General features: G+C 41.1%; 1 protein-coding gene across 5 annotated transcripts in view; it reads right to left on the bottom strand.

Moving 5' to 3' along the window:
* The window catches only part of LOC307026105 (uncharacterized protein), a 39,758-nt gene that overhangs the window by 22,417 nt on the left and 4,592 nt on the right, over nt 1-12,749 (bottom strand). The window contains exon 2 of one of the 5 annotated variants that reach the window (XM_079661232.1): nt 4,083-7,098. The exons of 1 other annotated variant lie outside the window; for it this stretch is intronic. In XM_079661232.1, the coding sequence (XP_079517358.1) occupies nt 5,981-7,098 (1,118 nt within the window). In that variant the 3' untranslated portion in view covers nt 4,083-5,980. Of the gene's footprint in view, nt 1-4,082; nt 7,099-11,940; nt 12,420-12,749 lie in introns of those variants that run through there. 3 more of the 5 variants (XM_079661235.1, XM_079661233.1, XM_079661234.1) reach the window with 3 other exon arrangements.

Here is a 12,749-nt window from a genome sequence, read left to right as displayed (position 1 = left end):
ATAAAGCAGGATTATGCGGTTCGACTAATAGTTGCTCAATTTCAATACCATAAGTCAGAACAAGGTGGAGAGTGTGATTATAGCAGTGGGTTGGTTTATTTACACTCTGACAGAAACCAACAGAATCTAATATAGAGTTAAATGCAACAGTAAGGCTATTTTTATCGTCGTCAACATGAATATTAAAGTCACCTACGTGGATGACCTTATATGTTTTTATGTTAAACACGACCAAAACTGAAGTTATTGTACTTGGCCCAAAGAATCTACGAAACAAATTATCTAAAGATATATTAACTATGGATGGCATTAATTTGGCCTCCAGTGAGACTGTAAGGAACCTTGGTGTTATATTTGATCAGGATTTATCCTTTAACGTCCACATAAAATCAATTTCAAGGACCGCCTACTTCCATCTACGTAACATTGCAAAAATCAGGCATATCTTGCCTCAAAACGAGGCAGAAAAACTAGTCCATGCATTTGTTACTTCAAGGCTGGATTATTGTAACTCCTTATTATCAGGGTGTACCAAGAAGTCAGTCAAGTCGCTTCAGCTGATTCAAAATGCTGCAGCTCGTGTACTAACCAGAGTTAGGAAAAGGGACCACATTACTCCTGTTCTGGCTGCCTTACACTGGCTCCCTATAGAGCACAGGATATAATTTAAAATTCTTCTTCTCGCCTACAAAGCCCTTAATGGGCAGGCGCCATCTTACCTTAAATAACTCATTATACCCTACTGTCCTACTAGGGCATTGCGTTCCAAGAATGCAGGGTTGTTGGTTGTTCCTAGAGTCTCTAAAAGTACAATGGGAGCCAGAGCCTTTTCTTATCAAGCTCCACTTTTGTGGAATCAGCTTCCAGTTTGTGTTCGGACGGCAGACACCCTATCCGTTTTTAAGAGTGCGCTTAAGACCTTCCTTTTTGATAAAGCTTATAGTTAGGGCTGATTAGATTCAGCCCCTAGTTTTGCTGATATAGGCTTAGTTTGTCGGGGGACATCTTACTTCTCCCTTCTCTCTGTCTATACCTGTGTACTCTCATGTTCCGATTAACCCAGCTTCCCCAAATCTCTTTCTTTTTGGTGTCTATATACGCCGGGATCCGGAGTCATGGATGATCCTGCGCTCCTGTGTCATGGATCGCGAGTCCTGGATCTTGAGTCGTGGCTGTGGTCCTGGATCATAAGTCCTGAATGGATATCCTCGTGGATTCATCTTCCTTTTATACACACATGCATTTCCAAACATTTGGACTACCTATGTTGCAAATGTATTATCTTTTCAATTTACACACGGCATCTATTGCACGTCTGTCCGTCCTGGGAGAGGGATCCCTCCTCTGTTGCTCTCCCTGAGGTTTCTCCCATGTTCCCCTTTAAACTGTGGGTTTTCTCTGGAAGTGTTTCCATGTACGATGTGAGGATCTAAGGACAGAGGGTCTAAGGACAGAGGGTGTCGTATTGTCATACTGATATTCTGTACAAACTGTGAGGTCCACTGAGACAAATTTAACATTTGTGATATTGGGCTATATAAATAAACATTGATTGATTGACACGCGGCTGCTACATGCAGCAACACACGGCGGAGATGGTGGAGAATAGCGCTCCAAGGTGTGGTTAAATGTTACCCGTCTTGAGGTGAACAATGCTCCTTGCCAAGAGTGTTTAGCATTTAGCAGAAGTGCACCACATTCAGACGGAGGAATGCACCGGGTTCGACTGTCTTTCTAGTAGCTCTGTAGCCCCGTCCATCCATGAGTAACTTTTCCACGTCAGGTGTTATGTATGCTAGCAGCAACACACAGAGTTAACTCAATTATACAAACATGGTTTAATCATTAGAGGTAACAGAGTTACTCTTTATTTTGTTAAAGTTTCAGCTATTCTGTTTACAGTTCTGTCATCAGATTATTTAATACGATTTGTTGTTTCTTTTGATGTGAAATATTATTTATTTAATTCAAATAAAAAGCAATGTTAATTGTCTTCACAATGTGTTTAGTTAATTTAAGAATATATGTATTTTTGAATCAAGTATTCATCTTTATTGTCTTCATTGTTAGTTTCGACATGCCTAAAACAACCTCAAGCTAAATCTAAAAGTTGATGGCTAAATAAGAGCGTTTGAGAAATTGTGCAAGGCAGTAGTAGTCCCAATAGTCCATTAATCGTTTCATTAATCTATAGATTCATCGATTATCAAATTAGTCATTTGTTGCAGGCAGCCCTATTGTAGTCGTCCCATGTATAAATAAAACGTGTTATTCAGCAACCCTTGCAATTTGGGATTTTATTTTTGGTTGGTAGACCTCGGTGAGCTGGTCATTTCAAAAGTAGCTCACCAGCCAAAAAAGTGTGGGCACCCCTGCTCTACCGGGTCTAGTTATTTTCAGAAATAGGCTCAGACTATACATTGTATTGATAAATTAATCAGTAGTTTTGTGCTGGTTAGGATTAAGCAGCTTAATATGAACATCTCCACATATGAAGATAGCTTTGTTATTTATTTTAGAAAACATGCCCTCCATCCAGTCTGTGAAAGTTTTAATGCTTGACCCTGGCGTCCGACATATGCAGCTAATTATGACATTTTTATTTTTTTCCTTGTAGACTTCAATTGTTATACTTTCTAATAGGTTGTCAACCACAGTTGTCATACTGTCCACCACACTAAAGTGCAGAGTTGTATCCACATAGATGGCAACTCCTCCTCCTCCCTTATTTGGTCTATTTTTGTATCTGAGCTCATATCCATCCAGTCCTTTTCATTGTCGATCCATGTTTCAGAAATAGCAATGATGTTGAATGGATTAGTAAATGTATGTAAATATTCTCTGACGTTGTTAAAGTTTGCATACAGGCTTCAGCTATTAAAATGGATGATTGATCATTTGCCATTTGATTCAATGTTCCAAGTCATGTAACTTGTGATCCGTGTACTCGAATGTTTTTAGTTCCAATTGATCATTATCCTTTATCCTCTGAGTTATGTCACTATTGACTTCAGATGAATGAGCAGGTGTCGTCAGTGTGCGCCATGGCTTTGTGTGTGTGTTACCTCACAGTCCGGTGTATGATGATGATCATTGGTATCTGTCCAAATCCATGACGTTCCTGATGACCAGCACTTTTGCTTCCTCTGGTGTTCCATTTAGTTTAATAAATATTTTACAGTTTGAAGTCCAAGTGTTTTGAATTTTTCTCTGTTTCTTTAGGTAGCGCGCTTTTCTAGCTATGTCAGCGTTGCGCTTGGTTAAATGATCATTCATATAGACATCTGATCCTTTCAGCTTTCTTCCCTGTTTTAGCAGACTGGTCTTGTGTTTTCTGTTCACAGACCTCAGTATGATAGCCGGATTGTCGCTGTCTTTCCGCCTGGGTAGCGGCCGGGTGACATGCCTCGATGTCATTGCAATCCATTTGTATCCCCTTGGACTGCAGGAAAGCAGCCACCTGTTGCTCCGTGGAGCTAGCATCCAGTTCCCCGGGCTCCCCCCCGGCGTCAGCGCCCAAAGCCCGGGCATACGACCGGGGCTTTAATTTGAGCTCGGTGATGATCACGTCGTTTATCCGGGTGTACTGCTCCAAGTCCTCCACCCTGTTTTCCAGGTATTCCAGACGCTTGTCTTTCTCCGCGTTCTGAATCCGTAGTATTTTCACCTCCTCAACCAGGTCCAAGATGCCCTTCTGTCGTAGCCTGACAGCAGAGATTTCTCCCGCTAGAAAGTCGAATATCATTTTGTTCATTGGTTTGTTAAGCATACTGGATATTACTTAAAAATCTGTTTTAAAAAAATGCATAAAGATGAAAATATCCTTAGTTTGTTGTAATTCATGCATGAAGGAGTTAATAAATCACACACTGATGGAACATCACTATATTGTAATTATTATTATAGGCTTTTTCTATCAAACATTTTCGGGGTCGGTCAGGGAGTACTTGGCTGAGAACATGTTTCAAAGGGGGTACATTACTGACAAGTTTTCTCTTCTCTGGAATCCATCGATCTGATTGATTATTAGCAAATGATCAAAGTACTACGGACGGAAGATATTTTCGTTTGGATTACTGGTCTAGGGGAAGCTTGCGAGTGTGTGTGTGTGTGTGTGTGTGTATACGTGTGGGTGTGTTTGTGTAATTTTGCGTTTGTGTGTATTGTGTTTGTTTCCCGGGGAAAACCTTCACGAGAAACACCGGCTGTTGTTATGCCTGCTGTGACGTTAAGTTACTCCGTTCTCCGCTTGTAATTATGCCGTTACAAGCTTCAAAGTTGTATTTATCATCTGAATTTGCCGAAACAAGTTTAATATTCTGAAAGCCAAGAGTTTGTTTATTTGAAATCAGATGAAACAAACTGTAACAGACCCTGCCGTGTTATCTATGATTACTATACGCCTTACATTCATAATTTCAGCCGGAGGGAGGGGGGCGGCGCTGAGGAACAGCAGGGTGGCGAGTGAGTGCTGTCATCTTCCCTTTACAAGCTTCAAAAATGTATTTATTTTTGTGATTTTGGAAATAAAAGTTTCATATTCTGAAAGCCAAGACTTTGTTTATTTAAAATCAAACAAAACACCCGAACAACTATTTTTTTTTCTTATGCAAATCCACGTTTATTTTGAAACGAGCCGTTGCGACTTCCGACTGATTTCGATAGCGGGTCAAATATTTCCAGCATTACATTTCAAAAATAGCTCCAAATGTCATTTGTTTCTCTCCCACTCTATCCCTGGAGGGTCATTCAGAGCACCTGTTATCTCAAAGATTTACAATACTTATTCTACTGTTACATTGGATAAAGGTTACTTTTCATAAAGTTTACACCTTGTTCAAGCTTTAAAAGCAGAATGTCCTTCACACGTCAAACTAGCCAAAGATTGAAGTGCTAGTTACATGCAGGAATAAGACGATATTAATGTCTTAGTGTTACAAAAACATGGCCGACAGATGTTTATTGACTCTGTGGGTGGTGTTTCTCAATGTCGAGGACGCTTGGTTGGTAGCACATGTCGTCCGAGTCACTTGCTTCAGAAGCGAGGCAAGAATCTTTCCTCGCCTCGGAAAACGAAGAATGGTGGAACAGGCTAACATGTGTGAGTCATATGCGAGGCGCCACTTTAAATGGAGCGCGATTTCCGCCAAAGATTTGGAAATTAGTCGGTGCGCAAAGCATTGTGGGGATTTTAAGACCGCAGAGTCTACAAAGGTGCAGCCTTGAAATGTATCGCTACGAAGTACGCCGGCCTCGGTAGAATTCCAAGTATGCTGGAAATTGGAACAGACCTTTGGCGGCACTCGATGAAGCAGTATGCTTGAAATAGTGGCTCTGGAGCAGCCTTCCTCGACATTGAGAAACACCCTCGGTGTGTCAGGCATTAGAGTCTCTTCTTACCCATACTCCCCTCTGTTTTTCTCTTTCAATAACTCTGAACAATTTGTATTGATGATCAGCAGGAATAATCCTAAAATTCCATTTTAACTCTGAACTCTGAATGAGCTGATTGTAATCTGCTGCAAAACACAAACAATATGCAGGAATATGAGTCTGTTTCAAACACATTTTTTTTTTAGTTCGGTTTGATGATATAAACCGAAAATAATAGAATCAAGCTGAAAACATGGTAAATATTCTCTATATCAATAAGTTATTGGTTCTTCTTTTAGACCAGAAGAGACTGATAACTCAACAGGAACTATCATTAACATCCCAATGGAAGTTTAAAGTCAAAACATTTCATTAACCAAACCGATTATTAGAGAAACTACTCTGCAGATTAATCAGTCAGTGGTTATAGTATAAATCAGAAAAATAGAATGACAAAAACATTAAACATATTAAAAACTACTGTTGATAAAGATGGAGTTTAGATGAAGTCATGTATGAATATTGTCAAACAGAGTTTATACAGCCAGAAAGATTTTTCTCATGTGAGTTGTCATAGGACTAATTAATTGTCCTCTTTTTTTGTTGCTTATGCAGACTTGACTTGGAAAATGTCAGGTTCAGAAGAGTCTCCAGTCTCAGGTTCAGAAGACCCTCCAGGGTGGTCCTCAGTCTCTGGTTGTAAATGTCTCTCTGGATCCGAGTTCCTGGCTGGTTCTGGTCCTCCACAGTCCTCTCCACCAGCTTCTGTTTCCATGTGTTCAGCTGAGCTGCTGGCTGGAGGCTCTGCCTCTCTGTTCTCATCAGTCTGAGTTTGATGAAGCTGTGAGGATTGACGACCAACACACTTATGGCTTTTGACATAATTTCTCCAGGTAAATCTTTTGTCACAAACACTGCAGCTGAATGGTTTCTCTCCTGTGTGGATTCTCATGTGTTCCTTTAAATGTCCTCTCTGTGCAAAAGATTTCTCACAGACTGAGCAGCTGAATGTTTTCTCTCCTGTGTGTATTCTCATGTGTCGATGAAAATGTGCTCTCGTTGGAAAAGATTTCTCACAGACTGAGCAGCTGAACGGTTTCTCTTCTGTGTGGGTTATCAAGTGTTTGTTTAAACTTCCTCTCTGTGTAAAATATTTCTCGCAGACTGAGCAGCCAAATGGTTTCTCTCCTGTGTGGATTCTCATGTGCTCTTTTAAATGTCCTCTCTGTGTAAAATATTTCTTACAGACTGAGCAGCCAAATGGTTTCTCTCCTGCACTACGTCTTGAATCACTGACAGGGTCTTGTTTATTTCTCTGAGAGTTTGAACCTGGTTCTCTGGTCTTCTTCCAATCAGCCCTGTCTTCAGTCCCAGGTTCTGAAGAGTCTCCAGGGTTGTCCTCAGTCTCTGGTTGTAAATGTCTCTCTGGATCTGAGTTCCTGGCTGGTTCTGGTCCTCCACAGTCCTCTCCATCAGCTTCTGTTTCCAGGTGTTCAGTTTGTCTTTGATGAAGCTGAGAGGACTGAGGTTTCTCTTCATCATCTTCACTCTTCACAGGGACAGAAGTGAATGTGAACTTGGTGATATCAGCCTCCTCCAGCCCTTGAAGCTGCTGTTCCTCTTTAATGTGTGGGGGGGGCTCTGGGTCCTCCTGGTCCAGACTGGAGCTCCACTCCTGCTGCTCAGGGGGAACCTCTTCTTTAAACACCACCAGCTGCTGGACGTCTGCAGGAAACAGGAAACACATATTCAGAGAAACTGTAGAGTATTAGAATTTAAAATCTAACCACGAAGTTCAGCCCACTGTATATTTCTGGTGGCTCAATCGTCTGTCAATTAAACCTTTTTTGCAGATGCCCTGAGAGTTTCAGGACAACAGGTGAGTTAGTATGGTAGGCGGTCTAACGTAGTTTTCACAGTAAATTACAATTAGCTGGAAAGTCACTTTTCTTAAAGCCGACATCCACCGCAAAGGCAGCCACTGAAGCATCTCTACGAGTAAGTCACGCTATAATCAAACACAAAAAATCCTTTCAAGATGGAGAGATGGTGATGCCTTGTTTCGGGATTACACAAACAAAACAGAAATAGTAAACGCTATCAAGGCCATCCAATTATCATGGAGCACAGTCACACGTCGCTGTAAAGTCATGGCTGAGGATTTGACCCAGCAACTCAGGAAGGACATAGAAGACTGCGAGTGTTTCTCACTCCAACTAGACGAGTCCACTGACGTGAGCGATACAGCGCAATTGTGCATTTTTATCCGGATGGTGTTCACAGACATGATTGCGAAAGAGGAACTGCTGCCAATTCTGCCAATGAAGGAACACACTCGGGGCGAGGACATTTTTCGGACATTTAAAAACTTTGTTGACAAAACTAAACTCCCCATGTCTAAGTTGAGTTCCATCACAACGGATGGTGCGCCTGCGATGGTGGGCCGTTGTAATGGCTTCATCACAAAATGCAGAGAGGATGACACATTCCCCGACTTTCTTAATTATCACTGCATCATACACCAGCACGCACTTCGTGCAAAAATGCTGAACATGAAAGAGGTCATGGATGTGTCACTTAAAGTGGCCTGTTCTATTCGGGCAAGACCTCTTCAAAGACGGCTGTTTCGTGCATATCTGGAGGATGCCGACTGTGTTCACACTGACCTCTTACTACACACCGACATAAGATGGCTGAGTAGGGGCAATTTTCTGCAGAGATTTCGAGTGCTTCTACCGGAGATAAAGGAATTTCTCCATGGCACCAACCTCGCGGAGTACGCACGTCTAAATGACGAGGAGTGGCTGTTAGATCTGGCGTTTTTAACAGACATTACACACATGTTAAATGAGCTGAACTTGGAGCTACAAGGGAAAGACAGAACTGTGGTTGACATGATCAGCTCAGTTAATGCCTTCAAACGAAGACTGCATCTGCTGTGTTCAAAGCTGCAGTGCAAAGATTTGTCCAACTTCCAAAACATCGCCTCTGAGCTGGAGAAGCAAGGGAAGGACAGCGCGCTCCTTGACAGTGCGCGCTACACAGAGCAAGTCAATAACATTACACCTGACTTCGAGAAACGCTTCCGAGACTTCGCTTTGCTCGAGCCAATCGCCATGTGCTATCCGTTTAGTGAAGACCATGATATTGATTTGCTGGCCCAAAACATCGGAGCAGTGTTTCATCTGAAGCCGTCTGCGCTGGAGGATGAGATGTTGTCGCTGCAGGCCGACATTCAGTTGAAGGCGCGTGCCCATGCCGGACAGTTTTGGAACTTATTCAGAGTTGAAAAGTATCCAAACGCCAGAAAATGTGCCACCTCACTCACCTCACTCTTCGGCTCGACTTATTTAAGCGGGTCAGCCTTCTCCTAAATGAAGATAGTGAACTTGAAATACCGTTCCCAATTAATAATAATAATTTCAATTTATATAGCGCCTTTCACGAAACCCAAGGACGCTTTACAATGGGAAGTAACAAAACAAAACAAAAAGTAATAATAATCATACAGATACATAGGCTGAAGAAACTAAAACAGGAACAGGTTGCTTCATTAACTGATGAACATTTGGAGGCCTGCCTGAGACTAGCCATCAGCAGTTACTGTCCTGATTATGCAACATTGACGGACTCCATTCAGTGCAAGTCATCAGAATATGGTAGGGACCCACCTAAACATATTGAATTGTGTTCTGCAAAATTATATCAGGACCATGGAGAGAGGTTTATTACCCTGCTTGTTTTTATGTGTTTCTTAACAGGGAAATTAAGGGACAGTCAGCAAGAGAAGGGGGGAGAGAGAGAGAGAGAGAGAGAGAGAGAGAGAGAGAGAGAGAGAGAGAGAGAGAGAGAGAGAGAGAGAGAGAGAGAGAGAGAGAGAGAGAGAGAGAGAGAGAGAGAGAGAGGTTAACATGCCTATTGGACCTATGTTTTTATCATTATAACTTTGAGAGACTGTTCATATGACCCAGTTGAGTGTTCTACTCGTTTATTGTATTCCTTGTACTTATTTTTGTGTTTTATGTTTAAGATTTCAGGACCATGACTGGTTTCTCAGCCTGCTTGTTATGTGTTAATTAACAGGGAAATAGAGAGAGAGAGAGAGAAATAGAGAGAGAGAGGTTAACAAAAAACGGGGAATCGATAAGAACCGGAATCGATAAGCAGAATCGGAATCGATACATTTCAGACGATAACCTATATAAGACCAATAACTAAGACCATTATTCTAAACCAAAAAAGAATACATATATGTATAACTAGTTTAGCTTGTTCCACACATAGATCAAATAGCTAAGTGTGTTAGGTCTAACTCTTAGTGTGTGTTTCGCTCACCGGTCCGTCACAGCGGGTGGAGCTGCAGGATTTCTGCTTCACACACGTTACGCATACCGCTATTTTATTGTCATTTCGGACACTTTAAAATACTGCCAGACCGGTGAAGCCATTTTGGAGAGCTTGTTTTGCCACGCGCAGCGAAAAGTGTCAGAGAGCACCTCTAACTTACATGATGCCGAATTTAACAAACACATTTAAATAATTGGTTTAAACGGCATAATAATAAGGACGATTGTCCGTTCTGTGATTCTCCAGAGCACACAGATGGCCAGTCCGCCCCTTTGTAGCATGTTATTTCGATGAGAGATGAGCAGATCGCCACTGGGCTCTCAACTAAATACACAGCCACGCAAAAACTGCGGCATTTGTACAGCTCCTTTTGGGTACTGCAATTAGTGAAGTGCTTTCCTCCGTGGTGAAACGATCAGCACTGCACCACAGAGGAAAGCGGCAGAAAGTCGGGGCTGCGTTGCGTGCATGGCTTCCTTCTGCAGGTAACGGGGAGACGGCTCTGGCGGCGGTCTCCTTCAGGATCCGAAAATAAAATGTAAATATTTGTGCACACTTCTTCCACTTATTCCTAGTGTGCCACTGGTTACGGTGCCGCGTGCCAATGGTGGCACGTGTGCCAGGGTTCGCCGACCCCTGATCTAAACATTCTGACTTTCTTTTCAAAATCTAAAAGTTCAGACTTTTCTATCGCAATTCTGACTTCCCTCAAATTTCTACCTTATTTCTGGAAATCTCATCATTACTTTCTTCTCCAAATTCTGACTTTTCCCAAAATGCTGACTTTTTCAGAATATCTCTGAATTCTGGCCTTTTCAGAAAACCTCAGAATTTTGATATTATCTTAAAATAAAACATTTGGACTAATTTTCAAAAAAATCTGACTTTTTTCCTCAAATCCTGACTTTTTTTCCTCAAATCTCTAAATTCTGGCCTTTTCAGAAAACCTCAAAAATAAACTACCAGTTCATAGCTAATTTCACTGCACTCACAAAATCCCAGACGAGGTAGCGAGATAGCTGGGATCCCCGTGGATTGTTGTCAGATCCGGCAGGCGGCGCAGACGGCGGAGAGAGAGGAAGCACAAACGGGGCTCCGGTCTGGCTTCCTGTTGAGGCTTAGGAAGCAGCCACACAAGCCTCCCCTGCCCAGCATATACCTTCCTTACGAAACAGAATGTCCTGAGCAAAAGCCAAATTGGATTCTTACCAAATCACAGCAGACCACATTTACTCCCTACACATCCCAGTTGACAAATATGTTAATCAAAATTCAAATTAAATATGGTAACACTTTATTTTGATAGTCCATAGTTAACATTCTATAAATCATCAGTTGATATTCAACAACACTGTTTCAACAAACACGTAACATGCATTTAACTAACTGCCATTAGAATATAAGGTACATATCAAGTGTTGATCTATAGATTTTACAAAAAGTATCTGTTGACTGTCAACATGTTTTTGCAACAGGTTATTAACCAATATTCAACCTTACTATCTGTAGATTGTGTCAACATCTTCAAAATTGACAATCAATCTGTCAGTTGAAAGTCAACAGGGTCATGTCGACTATCTGTTGATAATCTGTTGAGACTCAAGATTTCATTTCATTTCAAACCTTTATTTAGACAGATTAGTCCCTTGAGATCATCGATCTCATTTACAAGGGAGACCTGCATCATTTAGTTCCACATGAAACATAAAAACAACATACAAACAACAGAGGATATCATATTTACATATTCAACATTTACAAATACCCAGAGTGTCAGAAAGCATTTCATTTAGACATGCCTTAAATACATTCAAAGAAATAAAAATGCTCAATTTCAATTTTGCCTGTAGACTGTTCCAAGCAAGTGGAGCTGCGCACATAAAAGCTGTCTTACCTAAGACAGTCCTTACTCTTGGCACATCTAACAAGACTATATCCTGTGATCGCAGACAATAGCTGCTTGCAACTTTCTGCTTTATCAATGAACAGATATAATACGGGAGTTTGCCCAACATAGCTTTATAGATAAAAGTGTACCAGTGACTGAGCCTCCGTACAGTGAGTGATGGTAAACCTGCCTTGGTATACAATGTACAGTGATGAGTAAGTGCTTTACAGTTAGTGACAAATCTCAGAGCACTATGATACGCAGCATCTAGTTTGCTCAGGTAGTTGGCAGGTGCATTCATATACAGATGTCAACTAAAGATTACATTAAGCATTAGTTGATGATCAACAGATAAGCAACTTTAGGCATTCTCCACTAAGCGTTTGTAGGCATGTGTTAGGACTATCCAATTAAAGTGAAAAACAGTTGAGAACAGTAGAAAGTCTATAACCTATCAACAGAACACATACATTCATCCACTAATGATATGCAACAGACATGGGAATAAAGCGAAATGTTTTGCACAACCGATCACGAACACTGGATAACTGAAGTCAATACCAGGCTATAAAGCACAGTAAAACAAACATGTGCAGAATATCAGAGCAAGAAAGCTTTTTGTTTTTTAAGAATATGTTAATACATTTTATTAAAATGTTATTATTTCAAATTTGTTTAAAAGCACAAAACATTAGCATAAATGGAGACACATGGGTACTTGATGGTTATTCCAACTGCATCTGGCTCGTGGGCAACGTATCACTTCATGCTGTGCATCACGAGCCTGTTGCACTTAGACCTCTGCTGTTCCCTGTAAATACAAATGAAACACTCAATTGAGTACAAATCAGGACACACCATGTGTTTTTCCCCAACAACAAAAATCACATCCGTCTTGAAATCATAACGAGCCCGTTTACATTAGCTGTTAGACGGTAACAGAGGTGCTATTCACATGCATTACAAGGAGTTTAAGCCATCAAAAAAAAAGCTGGTTTGCAAGAAAAAAATGAACCAGATAGTCATGATATTGATATAGTTCATAACATTTCCAACTACTTATTTGTAACCCCACCTCATGCTCAGAGATGTATATAAAGTGGCACATGGGTCCTAGAATAAATAACAGATGATTATTTTA

The sequence above is a fragment of the Notothenia rossii genome (assembly GCF_949606895.1).
Source record: "Notothenia rossii genome assembly, chromosome: 2".
Lineage (NCBI taxonomy): Eukaryota > Metazoa > Chordata > Actinopteri > Perciformes > Nototheniidae > Notothenia > Notothenia rossii.
The sequence above is the reverse complement of the archived record's forward strand: the minus strand, read 5'-3'. Positions and strand labels throughout refer to the sequence as shown.